This window comes from Scleropages formosus, chromosome 16 (assembly GCF_900964775.1).
Source record: "Scleropages formosus chromosome 16, fSclFor1.1, whole genome shotgun sequence".
NCBI lineage: Eukaryota > Metazoa > Chordata > Actinopteri > Osteoglossiformes > Osteoglossidae > Scleropages > Scleropages formosus.
Window position 1 is genome coordinate 6,256,406 of NC_041821.1, and position 20,894 is coordinate 6,277,299.

Genomic DNA, 20,894 nt, shown 5'->3' on the forward strand with positions numbered 1-20,894 from the left:
GTTCGACTTACGTTTTTTCAAAATTATGATGGTACAATAACGATACACATTCGGTAGAATCCGTATTTCAAATTTTGATCTGTTTCCGCACTTGTGATATGCGATACAATACTCTTTCCCGATGCTGGGCAATGGCAATAAGCTGCAGCATCAACTCAACCATGCTCGCAGCCTCTGTAGCGATCACACAAACGAGTGTAAACAACTGCAAGTGTAAACAACCGATACTGTGTTGAAAGCGTTTTTTTGTGTTTTTGCATCTCATCATGTCTACTAAACGTCCATGTGTCTCCTGCTTAAATTTTCCCAGCTGTAAGCTATGGTAAGTGTTCTGAGCATGTTTAAGGTAGGCTGGACTAGACTACGTTATTCGGTAGGTGCGGTACCATATTCTTTCACACCTTACGATTTTTCCAGTTACGATGCGTTTTTTGGAAAATAACGTGTATAATAGTTCCCTCGTCCACCTCTCCAAAAATTTCAAAAACGTGGTGCTGATGAACTGCACAACTTATTTGTTTATAATAGAGTTTTTCTTTTTTTTTTTCTTTTTACTGAGGCCTAGAAGACAAGCGTTTTTGCTGTAAGGTTTTCATTGACAATTTTTGATCCTCTACCTGTATGTTGTTGTGACCATGTACTGTTCATAAAAAATAAAATAAACTTGACAGTGGTTGATGGAAGTACATCCTAGATTAAATCATGAATAGATGGTACTGTGGTTTGTTGAATCTTTGTATCCAGTATATTCAAGTATATTGCGTCAGTAAAAAAAGAAAAAAAAAAAAAATTTTCATGTACGAACAGCAAGCTGGATCTCAGACGTAAAATACACCCACACAGCCCACGTGAACAGAACCCTGATGATTAATATGAGAATATAAACAAGGCTTGGAACATTAAGTTAACCAGTTAAAATAGTGTTACCTGCGGACGATGCAGATGTAGGAGTGCAAAACAAATGGTATCTTGAAACACAAAGAAAACAGCCAAGAACACTTCGCTTAGCAATAATCATAACACAAAGTATGGTTTGGAACCATCACGTAAAAGCATAAAGATCTCCAGATGCCTGTATTGCATAAACAGCTATACTTACAAGACAACCAAAGAAATTTCCAGGTCAGTGCTCCGTTTCAAAACAAAACATTACTGGGGTTTTTCGGGAACTTTTTTTCAGTAACCTGTGGAAACGGCACATCATTCTCTCTCACTTGATGCCAAGTGAGCGAAAGGTCACGTTCAGGGGTACTAGAGCTGGAGTGAAAGCCAACTGCAAAACATTCCAGACTGCAGAGCCAAGAATGCCAGGGACACATGCCAAGTAAAGGGTCACGTCAAATCTAAACTGGAGACGGCAGAGACCTACAGGGTGGGATTATGAATGCTGTGACAGTGTGGAAATCCTTCAGAAAACCTTTCAGAAAGTTACAAACACACCTGAGCTTGAGGCAAAAGGAGGGTCGTTCTGCATGAGGTCAGTGCTGGCCAACACTGACTTTCACTTTCGTTACTGGTCGCTGTTTTTCGTTGCCACCTTCCGGTGGTTGTGCGGGCGTGCTCCGTTTCTGACATTTCCTCATGCCGGCACTAAGCCGGTCATTTTGGTTCAAGTTATTGTTTGTCTTTGCATCTTTGTCAGCACCGTCAGGGTCAAACCCCACCCCCGGCCACAGAGATATTTACTTCAGCGTGAGCCACAGAGCACAGACAGCCAGCATACTGGTCTCCTCATTGTTACTGTATCTTTAGACTTCAAACAGGTAATGTGTTCTTAGTATTTATTGGAAAGTAAAACTATAATTGGCAGGCCTAGTTTTCTGTTATCTATTCTTCTCTATTACACCCGGTTTTGTGTGAAACACAGATACAGAAAGAAAGAAATGACGATATGCTATTATCATTTGTACTAAACAGTCCAAAGCGTACAGCACAGCACGACAATGCATACAACTAAATTATAGAAAATCCCAGTTAATCCCACGGAAAATAATACTATTAAATAGAGAAAACAAAGGAGATTATGGGATACGCCATAGAGCTGTATTGTAAGAAGCACCATTCTCCAGAGATCTGCTGCAAGGTTTAACTTTTGGCAGGAGCTTTTGAAAAATTGCCCTGAATATTTTGTCATAATCTGACATCAAACATCTCACCGTTCCAGCAAGCCACAGTATCTCCACATTCTTGCGTTTCTTTGTCACCACATTCTGTCCTAAAGTTTCCAGGAGCTCCTTCAGATCTGTCTGTGTCTGAGAACAAGGTAAACCTACAGGAAAACAAAAGTCAATACATTCCGTTCTTCTGTGATGGACACCTGTAGTCAACTGCATACCACATGCTTTTGTTCCTGTGAACATTTGTTCTGTTTACGAGAAGTCATCGAAAACCCTAACCTGGGACTGCATACAAACTGCGACACAACAATGTAATTTATCAGTATCTTACAATATTAAAACATAATTAAAACGAGATAAAAGCAAAACATGTAAACAGCAGACAACAGCCTTAATATGTATAATTTATAGTGGCTATTCTCAATTTCTTATTTATAGTAAAGCATGCTAATTTGTTTACTTACATTCCAAGGGAACTTTATCACTTAATGATTTGTAGTAGCCATCTAAAATCTCAAAATTTTTCTGGTTTATCCTCTCTTGTAAAGAAATGTCTCCAAACCTGCAAAAACATATGAAATACAGAATGCTAATTTCACTTCTGGATTAAAACTTCATTATAAACTTTTAAATTCAAAAACAACACGGTTAAGGTGAGTGTCTCCATGCACGTTTAAAAAAAAATGTAATTATCAAGTAACCGTCACTTGACACAAGTTCATATAATATCAAACTAACATTCAATATTCTGTACATTACTTTAGATTTAAATACATATATTATACTCAGCATATAAATCACATACACACACATGTTCAAAAGCTTGGAATCAACCAGAAATGTTCATGTTTTTGAAAGAATAGTTACTTGCTTAATCAAGGTATCATTTAGCCGTGTCAATGGTACCTTGATTTAAAAAGTATCAATCCTTTCAAAGAACATGGATATTTTATGCAATTCCAAACTTTTTAACACTAGCATATATAAATGTCTAGAACACAAGTGGATGACAGAACATTTTGGAGGGGCGCTATGTAATTGCCAAAAATATGTATTGATTAATGATGTATAGACTAAATGCTAGCTAATGTTGCATTAAATTCTTTCACTAACAGGCCCAGCTGAACAATGTCCTTTTATAATATGGTGACTTCCATTTTAATCACACTTATTTAGCATTGTCTTCTCGGACCAACATTTTCTTTACACATATAGGTGACATATTGCGATGGTCAGGGCCACATGCTGTTTCATTCATTTTAGTGAACAGGAGCCACTGTGCGGCAGCTCTACAGCAAGTATCGAAAGAGGGGAGGTACGTTAAAAGAAGTTGCTACTGGGCAGGTGCCCCAGCGTGTCAGGAAGCTGGACTGTACCTTTCGGCTATTGTCTGCTGTTCATTTATTCCAACATTAAAGAGCACAGGGTACACTTGCAAGGGCTTGCCTTCTCTGATCTCATCGGGCAGCGCCTCAAACGTTTCGTGTGGCAGCGGCACTTCAACGGTGTAGTGGTCCCTGAAGAAGGAGAGGAAAAGCGATTATGGTCAGAACTGGGGTCTGTATTACCACACACGAGAACTTATAGCATGTTGTGGCACGCAATCACTGCCCGGGCCAGTAAGGCGGTGCGTCCTGAAGCTATCAGTTTTGAGGTTTATGTTACGTGGATTCGCAAGGCTGAGGGTTCCAACCCAATGGTTGCAATGTAGCAGAGTATTACGTCTTACCGCCTGCCAGAGACCACAGGCTGCAGGTGGGCTGGATCCTGCGACTCGGCTTCCGTGATCCTGAACGTTACTCTCTGCAAATCTGAAATGCCCACCTCCATGTCCTCCAGCATGCCGATCTCTTCACCTGGGGACACGGGGAGGGCTTGTCAGGATCCCACAAGGGTTAGCTTTGTCACTACAGTTCCTAAACTACATATACCGTGTTGTTGCTAACTGTGGTATTGATTATATGTAACAAGATGGAGAATCATCAGTCCTGGAATCAAAATTGTCAACTAACAGAATACGTTTTGTACAAACCCTTTAACTGCTTTTCATTTTTGGTTTTGACTCATTTTTAAACTCATCAGCTTTGTGGTCCAAAAATATTAAGGTATGCACCACTGAACTGAATGTGACTTAACCATGCGAGGAGTCACCTTATCTTGGTAGGAAATGGTATAGAAGCGGTTCACCATTGTCTTCTTTCTCAAGGAGAACATGCAGACGATGTACACCTTAAACTGGATTTGAACCTACACCCAAACAGGCAGCCCAGCAGCTGTAAAATACTACACCTGCACAAACTCCCACACAGTTACTCTTTCATGGATCTGAAGTTTACTCAGCGAACCCTGCGTTTCTTTTCACAGTACGAGCTGCAGGCCTCATCAGGAGACAGACAGCACCCCTCTGAAGGAGAGCACTATCTGCTTGATAGGCTCTGCTGACATCACTTGTTCAAATGGTGCAAAATATACAAGTGGATGTACGTAATACTAATAACACAAAAAATATTCAAACAATTCAGTTTTGGAGATATACTACTACAATCACACTGAGCCCTGCCAACAGCAGCAGCAGCAGCACAAATACAAAGTTAAAACATTTCATATGTGCCAAGTAAAACAAACTAATCCTAGGAAGAGGAGTAGTTTGTTTCTCCTAGGAAAAATCACTTGTATCCCTTTTTATCTTACATGGACAAAATGCAACAACACCACCACCACCACCACCAACACCATAAGTGAGACGAGATTATTATGGTAGCTTTGCGTTAACCCCTACAGAGACATAAATGTACTAAAATCATATGACGTGCTTTTTTTTTTCTATTGTATCCAGGCCACAGATTATGACAGGTGATGCATGACCTTTGCTTATGCACAAGGAAACAAAGCAGGGAGAAGGAAAGCGAAAGGCAGAAAAGGTAGCAGCAAGCGACCATGTTTACATAAGAGCAGGGTAAATAATGGAGAGGAGCACTCACTGTATGTACTAAGCAGGCTCTCGAACTGGGCTACCAGTCCCACCGTATGCAGCTGTTGCAGGAAGCCCTTGTCCTCCAGCCCAGCGTAGAGCTTCATGACGAAGCCGCAGGTTAGGGCAGCGAGCTATGGAGTCAAAGATCGAAAAAATAAGAAACAGTCCAGAGGTGACATTAGGATCCCAATCGACCTGCCCAGCACTGACTCAAAAAACTGACAGACACTTACTGTGACAGACGAACATGACAATGGCACAATAATTCCACTTTCAACTTTCACGATAAAAACGCGTCATCGGATATTATTTTAACACAAGTCATGTTGATCTTGATTTGTTAGGGCACGTACACAAAGGTACAGGTAATCCATCAATCGCAACTGCAGATTACAAGCAATGCTTCGCCAGACAGGATTACATGGTTTGTACAAGTCCAGACTCACTGGAAATAAAGACACTGTGATATAACCATTTTTATTTGCCTTCTAATTCACGACAGAGCTATGAATTGATGGGAGCTGTAAATGGAAATGAGACACCCATCAGGTGAACTGTTACTGCCACCAGGTGGTGAAAAGGCAACACTGTGAGGCGTCAGCGAGTGATCCTGATTCTCACCCGCGCTTGTACCAGGCACAGGCTTTTCTCTGTACCCCTGCAATCTTTGTCTTTTGTGGCGAACTACAGAATTTGATGTTTCAGAACTCAGGTGGGCTTTGCTGACTGACAGGGAATCTGGAAATGCAGCGCTCTCAGCTGTCAAACACTGGCGCTGAGGTCTTTACCAACTCTCTGTGGCATTGCTCATTTTGGACAGCTCTTGTTCCTGGGTAAAACAGGGGTGTGCAGTTTTATGATCCCTTTCCCTTGGTATTCTAGCTGCTGTGATGTTCCTCAACCCCCCAGGTTAGATTTACATTTATTATTTAGCAGATGCTTTTCTCCGAAGTGACATACACCTCAGAGAAAATACGATGTATTCATTACATTAGCAGAAAAGATCGAAAACAGAAGAAAGGTGAAGTGTGATTAAGTACAGGTAGTTTCTTTCCACCATATGCATCAATGTTCATCACACAAGTAGCTGCATAAAACTTCAGAATATTGATGATTCCTAATAACCTTCCCAGTATTTTTATTTATTTTTTTTTTTAAAAAAGATACATATAAACATTTATGTTAGATTACAGAAGTAGCTGTGTAAACGTTTATCTAGAATGATATTAAAGTTATAGTGCATGAGATCCTGGATTCTGAGCTAAGTTAGGCTGGACAGAGTAGAGCACTTACCGCCTGACTGAAGACCACATCCCTTCGCTGCTTTAGGAGCAGACCCTGTGGAATGCTACATGCCGCCTCCTGCAGGAGCACAAACGCCATGGACTTTGTGGCGTGGTCCACCACCTCTGCCACGCAGTCCTTCAGTGTGATGACCAGCGGATACAACTTCTCCTGCCACTCACCTGGGATGCACAGAGAGGAAGAACACAAGAGAGTCTTTAGTTTACATTTACATTTATTTATTGCAGATGCTTTTCTCCAAAGCGAATTCCAATGAACTCTATGCAGTGTTATGAGCCCACACACCTTATTCACCGCGGTGACTTGCACTGCTAGATACACTACTTACACTGGGTCACTCATCCATACATCAGTGAAACACACTCGCTCTCTGTCACTCACACACTATGAGTGAATCTCAACAGCATGTCTTTAGACTGTGGAAGGAAACCCATGCAGACAGAGGGAGAAGATGCAAACTCCACACATACTGAGGAGGGATAGAACCCATGTCCTCTCATACCACCAAAGTGGTGTGAGACAGCAGCGCTACTCGTTGTGCCACCGTACCGCCCTTCAAGGCACTACCTGGCCACTTGTGATACTTACGGTTACCATCACTTTCACCATCACTACTTGTAAACATCCAAAGTTGTTTTCATATACAGAACCTGGACTGCGCAACAACATTTGCATGCTTTTTAAAATTTTTTTTGTTTATATTATTAGGGAGCTGTCAGGGTCAGGAGGCAATTTAGTGGTTAGAGCTGTCGCCTTGCAATCACAGGACCCAGGTTTGAATTTATGCTCCTATTGCAGTACCCTTGATCATGGTACTTACCCCAAACTAATTATGGCAAAAATTACCCAGGTGTATAAATAGGCAAATAATTGTAAGTAACCACATTTGCAGTTGCTTTGGATAATCAGATAAATTAATATATTTAAATGGTATATTGCCGGTCGGGTGCAGTGGAGAAGTGGGCTTGGCCGGGTCCTGCTCTCTGGTGGGTCTGCGGTTCGAGTCCTGCTTGGAGTACCTTGCAACGGATTGGCGTCCCATCCTGGGTGTGCCTCCTCCCCCTCTAGCTTTGCGCCCTGTGTTGCTAGGTTAGGCTCCAGGTTGCCGTGACCCCAGTTGGGACAAGCGGTTTCAGACTGTGCGCGTGTGTGTGTATTGTCAAATACCACCTTAAAACCTATCATGTAACTGATGTGGGGGCGCGCGGTGGTGCAGTAGGTTGGACCGGGTCCTGCTCTCCAGTGGGTCTGGGGTTCGAGTCCCGCTTGGGGTGCTTTGTGACAGACTGGAGTCCTGTCCTGGGTGTGTCCCCACCCCCTCCAGCCTTACGCCTTATGTTGCTGGGTTAGGCTCCGGCTCCCCGCGACCCCGAATGGGATAAGCGGTTCAGACGATATGTATGTGTGTGTGTGTGTGTGTGTGTGTGTGTGTGTGTGTGTGTGTGTGTGTAAGACTGATGTGGGATTTTTTTGATGACTGTCAGCTCTCCCATGCAGAGGAACTGTTAACACTACTACCCTGGGGAAATCGAAAAGAATTACCTCTTATCAACCACACATTTTACTTCAAGGTAGACTGAAGGTAGGAGGAGCACCTTCCAGCAAAGCAGTAACTAAGCAGTAGGGGGCGGTCTTCTCCACATTTAGACTGCCCAGTAAGCTTAGTACAGTACGCATGCCAGGTCCCTTTGGCAATGGCACTTTTCAATAGAAACTCAAAGACTGTTTTCTCACACTACTGAAAATATATGTCAGTGTTTAATAATGGACTTAGCAAAGCATTTTCTCATTGTCACAAACAAACAGTCACAATGGTTTGATCCTGTGGGAAAAGTAGAGAAGCTCAGTAACACCCACCCCACCCCTCAGCACAAAAAAAGTCTTCAGATCCATCCCTCACTTGATCATATCAGAACCCGCAAACCAGGTGGTCTGCTGAGAAAAACTGAATATTTTTCCAGTAACCTAGCTGCTCCTATCCTGCTGAGTCTGAGTGAGCCTTGATGTCCAACAAGGTGCTCCGTGGGTGCTGCTTGCCTGCATAACAGTTGTGCTTCGTCCGCCGCAGTTCCCTGTCCACGGATAACACTTGCAGAGGGGAAGCGCTGCTCTTATCGGCCTGAACGTTCGCACACAGCTCCACTCTCCTTTCCTCTTGCAGGGGGTGCCGGCGCACTGCCACAGCCAGGTGCACTTCTCCACGGTACTGTCACTGCCTGCCTACCTCCTGCCTTAGCATTCAGATGGATGCTACCTAAAAGCCATCTGGTATAACTTCCACGCTGAGAGAGGGGTTTGCAGCCTCCGGTCTGAATCAATTAGTCCTCAAACACTGCTTACATCATCTCATTCAGTCTGCCCACACGGAAAGTCATTCAACACAACAGTCACAGTGAATATAAAGAAAGCTGAAAATAAGCGCTCGTATTAGGAAAGCTGAGCAACACATACTTAGGGGCTTAAAAAATATTAAATAAAAAAAAGAGAGGTGGGGGGGGGGGGGGGGGGGGGCGCAAAACTCAGCACATACTTCACCAAATACAGCAATAATAAGTTGCACACATCACCAGTGCTTCCTGCTTTCCCCGTGGCTGCTGTAGGAGTGGAGGTAGGCACTGGGGGCATGGTCCCAGCCTGGGGCATCTCCATCTGTGCCTCTGTGGGTGTCTCAGTGGCTGGTGCCCCCACGTTGTTGTTTTCACTGTGGTCCTGCAGCCGGTCGACCATGGCGATGATGCAGTTCAGACTCTTCGCCACATTGGCCCAGACCCTGTCCTGGAATGCACAAAATGACACTTGTTAGGGCCCTTTCGGAATGGTACGAAGGCGTGTGCGAGCGTGCGTGCTGGCACTTGCTACTTACCCATTCTTCCTCGTCGTACTCGGACCGGTGAGGTATGGAGTCCTGAGCCTGGGGCTGCATGGGGCTGTCCTGCCTGGGTGGCGTCTCTGCTCCGGCTCCCCCGGCTGCATTGTTGCACACTGCGGGGCCCCTCCTGCTGACATAACCTGGACGTGCCGCATGCAGGGCCAGCAGGGCTGTCTTCACCAGCTCGTCCTTCAGCGCGTGCACAAACTGCTCCGTCTGCAAGGAGATGCAGGGGAAATGGACACATCTGCCGTGTCGCCACAGCCTCCCTACGTGCAGTTCAGGTGGCCCGCGATAATCGGCCTCCAAAGGCAGCACGGGTCTTTGATGTGAAACGGAGATGTTGCGGTGTGTTGATGGGCTCCATGCTGGAGTAGCAGAGCGTACCTCGCCAAACGATTGTGTTGGCACAGCAGCAAGGAGCACTACATTCTTCTGCCAACCCAACCAGCAGCACAGGTACACAAAGCTATAGCAGGACCACATGGCATGGCTTTTTACAACTCCATTTCTGAGCACATGGAAACATTTAAATAATTCACTTTGAGGAAAGAAACAATATTAAGAAAGGAAAGCTAAAAAAGCAGAGCAGCCGAGCTCATATGAATTTATACGAAGTGTATATATAGATAGAATCATGAATGGGTCAGGAATCTTTACTGTGCTGACCTAGATGTGTCAACCCCATAGGGCTGCAGTGGGCAATCGTGTCTGACAAGATTTTCAGAGTTTGCATATTTTGGCTATGCTCTAGAACTGATTACTTATAATTAAGTTATGGATTAAACAGAAAATAACTCTACCTGGATATGAAAAGTAATAAAAAAAAGCTAATGACAGTTAAATAGTTAAGTACAAGAGTCACACATGAAATATTTTTTTCTATAAAAACAGCTATAATGAACATTTTTGAGGATGAGATCCAGTGAATAGTGACACCAATCGCTCCATATGTTTTTTTCTCCAGAATGTAGGATTCCGTTTAGGATCCCCTACCCTTCTATTATTTACTTAAACATCTTGGTATTCACTCAGTCCTTTCAGTTTCATTTGTACTTCTGTACACAGGTGTAATTCTGCTCACACAGACCCTGCTGCCATTAGAGATGTTAACTCTATGACAGTCTGTTAGCTCCAGTATCTCATATACTATGCTGATTTATACTACTATTTACTTACTGCTGATTTTTCTCTCCAAAGTGACTTAGAACACCAGGTTTGTACAGTACATTGAACTACTTACAATCATCAGCCTTTTTATACAGCTGGGTTATTGTTAACTTTATCAGTTTAGGGTAAGTACCTTATTCCAGTGTACTTGCAACAGGAGTGGAACTTGAACATGGAACCTTTGAATAGAAGACAAAGGCTCTAACTACTATCTTACAGGCTGCCCGTTTGCACGTTGGTTTCCTAAATACCGTTTACAGAAGCAGGATAATGGCGATAAAAATATCCCTCAGACACGCCCAGGATTGCCATCTCCACCGATCATCTCATGAAAACTTTCAATTTCGCCTGCTTCCGCAGCCGGACTTTTACTGAAATGATTTGGGTATCCTGTCGATTCCCTTTCTGGGGATGTGAACCAACAACCAGCTGGTCGATATGTTAACCATGAGATCAAATGAGCTCTTATCTGCTGCAGCGGAAGGTGTTGCACAAGCCCCGAGTGAAGTAATCATCGAGGGAGCAGCCGCGGGACACCTGCGCCCATCTGTTCAGCCACCTACACACTCACACCTGCATTCCTCCTAGGAGTTCAACAAGATTTACATTTCCATTGTAATTACTTTCAACTTTATTAACAGGGAGACAGCTTTGTGCTCTGGGACGCCCCTTCTGTCGCTTCATCCTTTGCAGATATTCTCTGTACTCGGCACAGCCTTTGCAACTGGCAGATAGATCTGCCTTGTCGCAAGTCAACTTTGTCATTGTGACGATCCTGTCACCAGGTTACTTTGATCCGAAGGACCAGAACAAGGCAGTACTCGAACATGCGTTACGGGCAGAATAATTACAGCGCTTTGACAAGAGAATCCTGAATCTTCTGGGGTTCCAGGTCGTTAAAAAAACTGAAAAGTTGAAAAGCCACACCAGCCCCTCGCAACTGCAGAACCTCATCCTGACTACCAGAACAAAGCCTGTCCTGTAACCTGATGGCAAGTGAGCACGCCTACTCTCAAGTGAGGAAACAGCCTGGATGTCCAACTCTCAGAGACTGATGTTGCTGAGATTTGAGGGTAATTTGGGTTCCACAACCAATGAACCACTTTTAATGACTTTTAATGATTTAAAAAGTTACCAACTCCTGCTCCTGTTTATGCCTTGAATAACATAAGCCCAGAAACCCAGAATCCTTCATACTAGGGGTGCAAGCGGGCCTGTTTGACTGGCTCTATGCTCCAGAGGGCCATGACCACCCCTCAAAACCACTCCTTGAACCACACCCTCCTCCACTGTGCACCCATTTTTCCCTAGTGCTAAAGACTGGGAGTATTTCACTATGGTGGGCGATGCTACAGTACGCCAATTCCATAGCAACGCAAAGTCGATGGAGTCGTCTCGAGGTCCTCGTCTGGAGATCTCAATCAAACGCTTTAGTGCTGACCAGGCGTTCCGGCGCTCGCCTTTAATCAGAGCGCAGAAAGTGACAGAACGAATGTACCAATTAAACTGGTTGATTGGGATCTATTCCGCTGTGACAAAAAAAAAAAAAAAAAAAAAAAAAATCCTTGCAAGCAGATTGCAATCTGACAGTGCCAGATGCAATTCATTAATTACTCCGATAGAACATCGTCTATAAATTCGCGACTGCAATATGTTTTGTTACTTTAGCACTCGATGACGAATTCTGGACAGGCTGTAGCTAGAAAGTTATTAACCATTTCGACCCATTCACAGGTTCTGACCGCCCTCACGACGGTCACGTTAAGCAATTTCGGTTTCAATTTCAACTCTTAACCTCACCGAGAGCATATTTGCATAATGCATTCATAATGTGGAACTGCGTTTTGTATCTCTTGCATCTCTTACAGGCTCGCGGCTCCGTCAGACCACCACCCAAAACAGGAAACCACTCGAGCCGCTGCGAGGCAGACTGAACATCCGCCCTCTGCTCATTAAGAGCGATTACAGCGGGGAGCTGCAGTTAGAGACCTGCACTTGCTGTGCTGTAGTGGCAGGGTTAAATCCACCCTCTGGGGATCTACACTAAACCCTCAAGCTTTGGGCTTCAACAGAGTCTGTAAAACAGTCCTGTGGCATTCCTGGCTGGAGCGTAACGTGGTGAGCCACAGCGCTTTTAAGATTGGGGCTTGGCTTTGCATAAACACACCAACAGCTTGCCTCTTTTACACCCTAAACAGTAGTTGTTCTTGTAATATAGATATTTATTGATTACTGTAGCAACTGGTTGCATTTTTCTCAGTGATGAAAAAATGGCGCTGAAACCATTGGTCCAGCTGAAGTGGAGTGCGGTAGGTCATGGGGAGGAGGCCCTCGGCTTGACTATGCTTCCATCGTTCTTAAATCGTCCGATGCCTTTTATGACACTGACGGGGTGGGAGTGGGGAGGATGAGGCCTCACCTTGTCAGACAGTGTCTGCAGGGCCTCCTTCAAGGGGTCAAGACACCCATGCTGGGCAGCCTCCAGGAGTCGATCGGCCAGGACCAAGATGAGGGGCTGCAGCTGGCCGATGTTGGCCAGAACCTCCCGCGCTTTTGACGTGTCCCCGGGTGAGAAATAGATGCACTGGTACGCTGTGCTGAAACTGGGCACACAGAGAGAGAATGAGAGAGAGAGAGAGAGAATGTGTGTGTGTGTAAAGGGACAGGAGATCAGGCACTGCAGGCAAGATGAGGCACTGCAGTTGCACTCCACCACAAGGGGACATCTGCACTAACGTTGTATTGTTTTTATTCCCCCCCAAACCAGAACTGATGGGCACTGAACACCGCAGCCCATCTGAAATATGACTAACGAAGAAGAGAATAAAAACAGACGTGTCCACCAGCCCTGATGCTCCCTGAAGGTAAATTTGTTGCATACATCATCGTTTTCCACTGAACAGCAGAAAAGGAGAACTGTGTAGACCTCTGCCATGGTCTGCTGTGAGATGAACGTGTTTTACAAGCGCAGGGTTTTCTTGTGACAGCGCAGAGAGAGAGCGCGACGCAGAGGATCGATACGGAATGAGCTTCTCATCCACGTAATTTACATCCCATCGATTGACAAGCACTGAGATCAGGAGGTCTGCAGCACCGGCCACATCCAACAGGACAATCAGCTCACAGGGCACCTGGTAGCCAATAAACATGCACACCTGGCTGATGCAGTTAGGTTTGTAATACATTAACTAATGTTAAATCATTGCTGTTCATATATTTATTCATTTAGCTGACCCCGTTGACAAAGGCAACGCTATGTTAGGTTTTTACTCCAAGGTATTTAAATTGATTTTCCCAGTAATATAGTTGAACAATTTTTACTGTATCAATTTAGGCCAAGTGGCTACAATAGGAGCAAGGAGCTGAACTCGGGTCCCTACATTTATTTATTTAGCTGATGCTTTCTTCCAAAGCGACTTAAAGTGTTAAGCTACTTACAATTATTCATCTATTTAGACAGCTGGGTTTTTTTTTTTTTTTTTCCTTTTTTTTACTGGAGCAATTTTAGGGTGAATAATGGTATTACAGTTGGAGGCGAGATTTGAACCTGTGACCTTTGGCCCAAAGGCAGCAGCTCTAACCACTACACTACCAGCTGCCCTAGGGCCGTCAACTGGAAGGACAGCTCTATCCACACCACGCCACCTGCTGTCTTCCTGCATTATTCAATTCCATTCAGCTCAGCTCAAATCAATTAATTTTTATGGAGTTCTCTTCTCAGCAGAGTAATGCAGAGCACTGAACAACAGAAAGAGGGATAGAGGTATGGCTGACATGTATCATCCGAAGCAAGCACTCCCTATATAGTCAGTTGTATCGCCAGCCAAACATCAAGAGTAAAAAAAAGTATATACATTGATAAGCAATTAAACTGCCCTGTCAATGACCAGTAAGTCTCAGAATTATCCATTCTTCGTCTCATTCACCAAGGACCACCTGGATTACCATAACAACATTCCTGCCACGCAGTAAATCTGATTCCTAACAGCTTCTCTGCTGATGTGTTATTTACATTTATTCATTTGGCAGATGCTATAAAGCAGAGACAGCAGTACTGAGAACTACCTTATGATTTAGGTCGAGCGTTAATATTGGATTTCGAACCCAACAGTCTAAAAGCAAAGCAGTATACAAATTAGGAATCCCATGGCGATTCCGTCAAACACTTTGCTGTCTTAGGGAATAGAACAGCTCTTGAGCAACTCATACCTCATTTTTATCTGGCTATGGAAACATCTGGAAGTGAACAATGTAAACTGTGACGTTCGCACACAGACTGGACACACTTTAAAACCTGGCCTTGCGTTATATTAATTAGACCCCCTGAGACCCAGTACCCAGTCAAGCTCAGTGCTAATCAAAGAGGTTGTTTAAAGATGCATACCAAACAAGAAAAACATTGAAACTGTATAAATTTACTCTTTGCTGTGTTTTCATATTACTTTCCCCCCATAGCTCTAAACTCCTGTGAATGACCAACTTGAGCACTTGTAGGAATCTGAAGGCAAAAGCTCTTTTTCGCCATTTCTGAAATATTTATGAAAATAACAAGCAGAGGCTGTGCGTTCACTTTGATTTGCATTTCTGCTCTAAGAAAAGAAACTGAAAGAGAGGAGGAGGATTAAGCGTCTGTCTAGGAAGGGGAACATGCCTCGAGTCGAATGTCGCACTGGCCTTTGTACCACTTTCCACTGTGTGCATCGTAATAAACCCTTCGCTACTTTAATCTGCGACACTCTGGACCTTTGCACTCACAGTGTTGGGCAGCCCCGCATTCGCCCATCTTTGATCCGCCATGTAATTACCAAACAGCACCGTGGAGAGTTTAATCAACGTGGCGGTGGAAGGCAACCTCTGCCGTTCCAATGTGTAAACTGGGATACACATCAAACAACCGAGCAACACGACCTTCATTAACACCTTAACCGGGGAATTAAAGGACATGCACTGCTGGAAAATAAACCATGCTTGGATCTCCCCTCAACAATGTAAGCTAAGCAGTCTCACGTGCTGTATGACACGGGAGGCTTCTCTCATTCAGCGAGACAGCCCCCTCCATCCCAGCTGCTCTCACACACACACGCGTGCACAAACGCAGCATCTGTGTTTACTCTCATGGCAGGTTGTGACAGTTCATGTGGCACTCTTTATCAGAATTATCCAAACTGACAAAATGGTAACATCTTACTTGATGTTTTCAAAAACTGACCAGGCAGGAACTGGTTATGACCCTAATAGGAGAAAGAGATGCAGGCACTGCTGTGTAATTACTGAGTGAGCTGTGAATGCGTGGCTAATTAATACCGCGATGGGAGGAACAAAGAGCCGGCAGGCCCAGCCGACAATTGCTGCGGGGAGGATGACAGCGGGGTCCGGGGGTCATGGAGCTCTGACCCTGCCCCTGCAGCCTGCAGAGCCGTGTTCAACTCCAATGGTTCCTGGAAGACCTCCTCTCCACTGTTGCTCAGGCCATAAACTGAAGGGAAACATTTACCAGGTTCAACTCCACACCACCGAGAATTTTTTTCCACTATGTTCCATCTGCAGGGAGTTTGAAACTGAACAAAAAGGAAACTTTTTGCAAAGACCCCTCATAGCATTGACAGATCCATTACCTCACTACACCTTCCACACTTATTCTTGTCAATAAAAAGCAAAACTGAGGAGAAAAAAAAAAAAAACTATATATGCATTGAAATGATAAAATGATGTGCAGCTTTCTGGATACCTCAGCTGTAGAGAAATATAACAAAAATATTTAAAGTACAAAATGCTGCTTCCGTTGCTGCTCCATGTGTAAAAAACGTCATCTCTTGGAAAAATATGAACCTTAAGAGAGGAATACAAGTACATACAAGTTTTAAGCAAAAAGACCTTAATGCTGTTATTGCGGGCTGCCCCATTTCTTACCATATTCCATCTTCCGCCTTCTGCAGAGAAACTCCAAGAGCACTCCACCACGACAAATACATACTATTATGAAGGGGAGGAGAAGAAAATCCTACCATCGAGGAGCAATTTATCGGAGAACCTTAATGATTAACGGAATCATATTAAAATAAGATTCTTATTTCTGCCGTTAAAACGGTGTCTATGGGGTTCAATTAAGAGAAAATGAGAAATTAAGGACTTTTTAAAGAGTGCCACGGCACTGGAATGCATGAACTAATGGGGGCTAAATGGTGCTGCTGTGGGCGTAAATGCCTTCACGCAGGGTGAAAGCTCAGTATCGATTAACCCTCTTGAGCGTCCCAATTTCCTCCCACATCGCCATATTGCATCGCCGTCCTGCGCTCTTGGCTGCTGTCATCACAAAAGGGTCTCAGCTGAGCTGTGGCACTGTAAATGAGTTCTGGCACAATATCTGCAGAAGAAAACCGGAAAGGCCCTTGAACCGCTCCTTTAGGAGATGCAGCGGATGAGGGATTTTCCAATATTTCCGTATTGTGCTCAAACAGACAAGTTAACAGGTTTCTCTTTGTTCCGTTTTAATTGGACACGAATTGCAGGCGCTCACCCTGGGTCCGGCGTGGACACACAGAGCAGACAGTGGAAACCTGGCGGTTACACCTGAAAGGGGATTGTTCGCGCCTCATTCTCACAGCAAGCAGAGGTAGCTACCTGCATCACATCTGCTGTGAGGGCAAACCACGTGAATCCCAAACAGACGTACTAATGAAACAGGTATTTCATACTTAATGACATAGTGTTCTTCAGAACCACTCAAATACCTCCTTTTGCTGTCCACCGAAAATGAGACGGATCGAGATAAAAGGTTGACAGTGATGAACATATGATTTGATTTCAGCTAAGAGTGAGAGAAGTCAGCGCAGTCTGTATTTGGCAAGCCAAGCAGAAAATTGGAAATTTTAAGCTACAGTGTGTCATTAACTAAGTTGAATAAGAAACAAAGGAGCATTAAATATACTGGGATTAGTCCACAATGTAATCTCTCTTTAAAAGAAAACTGATGTAACATCAATGTATTCAAATGGATGGCGCTAACATGAATGCGTTTGCAATGGATGGCCTGGCTGCCTTTGGTTCCCTGATAGGAACTTTCCAGCCCCTTCCAGCCTGCTACACTGCAGGATGGGGGTCCTCAACTGTGCATCTCTAATAAGGGTGGGGGTGGCAAGTAACAGTTTTCCTCACATCTCCTGGGCTGAAGGTTCAGACATAAGCGTGAGTCCAGCTCAATGTGTTTGGACTTGTTGGTTCACATCCCTGGAAAGGGGACTGACAGGATACCCTTGAATCTGGCACAGGGTTTCCTCTAGTCCATTCTCATCCCATTGTTCAGAGACATGTGATTCAGGTGAACCGGTGACTCTATTTGCCCTTGTGTGTGCGTGTGATGCACTGTGACAGACTGGTGCCCTGTCCTGGGTGTACCCTGTCTTGTGCCCGTCCTTCTGGGATCACTGTGACCCTGCAACGGGCAAACTGTTACTGACAGTAAATGAATAATAAGGACGGGTGCTGAGCTGGTGCGCAATATGAAGCGTCACATGATCGCATCTCATTTCCAATGAGATCAGGCAGCAGTCACACCAGAGGGCTGCAGACAAAGTCGTTGTCTTCCAGCCTAGAGGGCAAAGGCAAAATGGGAAGGTGTTCCTGGGAAGGGGGTAAACAGCCGGGAAGGAGGCTGCCATCACTCGAAGGTAATCAGCGCTGCCCCTGCTGTTTGTCAAACCACGGTGGTCCTATAAACCGTAACGTACTAATTAGGCATCCGCTCGTACCAGAGTGCGACACGGTGCGGAGTGACAGCAGCAGGCTGAAATAAGTAATCCAATTAAAGGAACATTAGTAAAACAACGTGGTGGAAGGGACTGTTTGGGGGTTATTGTTTTTGAACCTTGCTGGCTGACGCACAAAGCGAAACGCGCACAAACCCTGAACAGAGAAAAGGAGTTCTGCAATAAGGAACGATACTTTGCCACCCTGAGATACTGCTGCATTTGACGTCTCCGAGAAAACTGGATCAATATGTTTCTGCACGCTAACAAATTGCTCGGTGGAAAAACCATCCTATACATACAAATCACGCTAAAAGAATGATGTTAAGAAGAGAAGAAAGAGAAAAAAAAAAAAAAAAAAAAAAAAAAAAAAAAAAAAAAAAAAAACTTTTCTTCCCCTTTCCTAAACAAATATAATGTAAGGAAAATTGAAACCAAACTGGTGTACCTGGCACCCTGCGGATTGGTTTTGTATGCTTTTATTATGATATTATTACATTCAAATATCAACTGTCTCTCACTGATACCCGAGTTCATTTGAAATAGGCATCATCTGTCTCTCACTGATGCCTCAGTCCCCTTTAAAACACGGTACAACAAGGTTTTACAGAAGTAATGGAGAAAATCTTCTGCCAATCCACTGTGGTTGGAAAGAAAACAGGTGTGCCAAGAGAGAAATCGTTTCAATTCAAGCCATTATTCTAAATGCATATCCTGTATTTTCATTATCAGACATGCTTTGAAACTTTAAAATATAAATAAAAGCCCCGTCTAAAATAGGCCTATTGTCCTTTTATTTATTGATTCAGCTGTTAAATAGATGCAGAGGTGTAAATTGAAGAGGCGTAAAATATCCTGAAATGTAACATTTTATGGATCTTCTGGAACAAACCCCAGTCTCCAGCGGCAAGATGGATTGTCACGCAGGCTAGTCAGCAACCCTAGCATCCACAACAAGCACAGAGCTGCTAAAAGTGGTGAGGAAGTTCCGGAACATTTCCTAGATTCTGACCTTCACTTGAAAAAGCGTGTTCTTTGGGAATGCGGATCACAGGGAATCCGTCAATCAGACCATCTAGGTACGAAGTGGAGCTCCACTGTCACTTTTGTTTCTAGAATTCCAGTAACTATCAAAGTATTCAAGATGCTCTCACAACAAGCAAAGACTGTCACCTCCAAAGCTTTTATATTCCAAATGCCTTGTTTCAGGCTAAGCATTTTGCTTAATGGTACAACAGCAAGGCCTTTCCTAGGACTTGAACTTATTACTTTCCAGTCATAAGTCAATTTCCTTAAGTGCTGGGCTGTCTGCTGACCTTTGACCCTGTATTAGGCTTCCTGAATAGCCCAGGAATGAGCTTCCTGTAGAAATGCGGAAAAAAAAATGGGGCATGCATTACTTACTTTTTCTTCTCCGTTTCATACCGGCTGAGCAGCCTCTGCAAGCCACCATTTTTGAACCCCTGGAAGTGGGCTGCTGGTGCTCCTACGGTGATCACGTCATAGAAGGCATCTGGAAAGCAAACAAGGCAATTGCTGAGCACCATACTCCGCGCAGAGTATATTATACGCACGCCTCTTTTTCATGATTTCTTGTTTCCGTTATGTTTCACGTATCACTTCCAATCGTTTCTAAATAGCCCCTCCTCGTTTCAGCACCAGTTGGTCCACGTAAGTTCACAGACCCACATAGGGACTAGCTTAACTGTGTGTTTCCTTTGCAGGAAAACTTGAGTAAATCAAAGGAAAGAAAAAAGACGGGCAAAATGGTGCTATTTTTGGACAGGGAGCGGTGAGTTTTTCTGTACGGCTGTTTTCATCATTTCACGGGGCTGGCCGACTAACAATCCCCCAGACGACAGACCAGGAACACAGCAGGAAGTCTCACTTCTAGAGGGGACTGACAGTAATTAAGGACCCGATGGCCCTGAGTGCAAGGTGCAGCCGTGGGGAGCACAGGGGTAGCCATGACTCCACGCCTCTGCTTGCGCCCGCCTCAAATGGCACCCCTGAACACCGCTTTTCTCATGGTATCAGAGCCTTCGTCAGTGCTGCTTATTTAATTGCACCTAATTGGTTTCATTGCAGCAACAACAAAAAAGTGACAAAACAAAGCAGAAGACAAGAGCAAATATTTAAGGTTGCCAGTGTATTAAGTAACAGCCAGTTTGCCATAGCCACTAACAACACTGGCTGAGGTTGAAGACCCACATTTTTGAGGAAGAAACACAGTCTCCAGATGCCATGATAACAGAATAATTTACACGCAACCTATTCTCAAGTCCCATTTAAGGGAGATAAAATATACAGTAGCAAAATGACTTCTGAGAGGATTATAATAGTTTCCCTTACAGCTTTGTCTACCTTAGCAAATTGAGACAGTCCGTTTTTGTTTCGGGAAAAAAAATGTATGGAAATTCCAGACATAAACATTTTATATTCAGTAATAAATGATTCTCCATCATTTTATGTGCCTCTGCATGTTCTCGGCAAAAACATTAACAGGAGAAAAGCAGAAACTCCAGTATACTCTTAAAAATGGGATGTCAGAAGCTTTGCAACTGCTTGGCCGTGTTTGCTTTTACAGGTCAAAAACAGCAAATAATGACAACACTAAAGGTCAATTTATTCAACACCTTACAACGCTGCCCTTTTTCATTCAAAACCGCCCATACTTCACAGGAGGGAACATTTCAGGTGACGAAAAATATAGG

The 20,894-nt window shown here is 44.0% G+C and overlaps 1 protein-coding gene across 8 annotated transcripts in view; it reads right to left on the reverse strand.

Moving 5' to 3' along the window:
- Positions 1 to 20,894, reverse strand: part of inpp4b (inositol polyphosphate-4-phosphatase type II B) — a 96,139-nt gene that overhangs the window by 13,261 nt on the left and 61,984 nt on the right. For 7 of the 8 annotated variants that reach the window (XM_018735807.2, XM_018735806.2, XM_018735808.1 and 4 more), the window contains 10 exons: positions 19,585 to 19,693; positions 12,855 to 13,038; positions 9,260 to 9,481; positions 8,964 to 9,171; positions 6,385 to 6,557; positions 5,099 to 5,222; positions 3,847 to 3,973; positions 3,494 to 3,634; positions 2,582 to 2,679; positions 2,157 to 2,269 (listed from right to left, as the gene is read on the reverse strand). In XM_018735807.2, coding sequence (XP_018591323.1) covers positions 2,157 to 2,269; positions 2,582 to 2,679; positions 3,494 to 3,634; positions 3,847 to 3,973; positions 5,099 to 5,222; positions 6,385 to 6,557; positions 8,964 to 9,171; positions 9,260 to 9,481; positions 12,855 to 13,038; positions 19,585 to 19,693 — 1,499 coding nt within the window. Of the gene's footprint in view, positions 1 to 2,156; positions 2,270 to 2,581; positions 2,680 to 3,493; positions 3,635 to 3,846; positions 3,974 to 5,098; positions 5,223 to 6,384; positions 6,558 to 8,963; positions 9,172 to 9,259; positions 9,482 to 12,854; positions 13,039 to 19,584; positions 19,694 to 20,894 lie in introns of those variants that run through there. The other variant, XM_018735813.2, reaches the window with a different exon arrangement.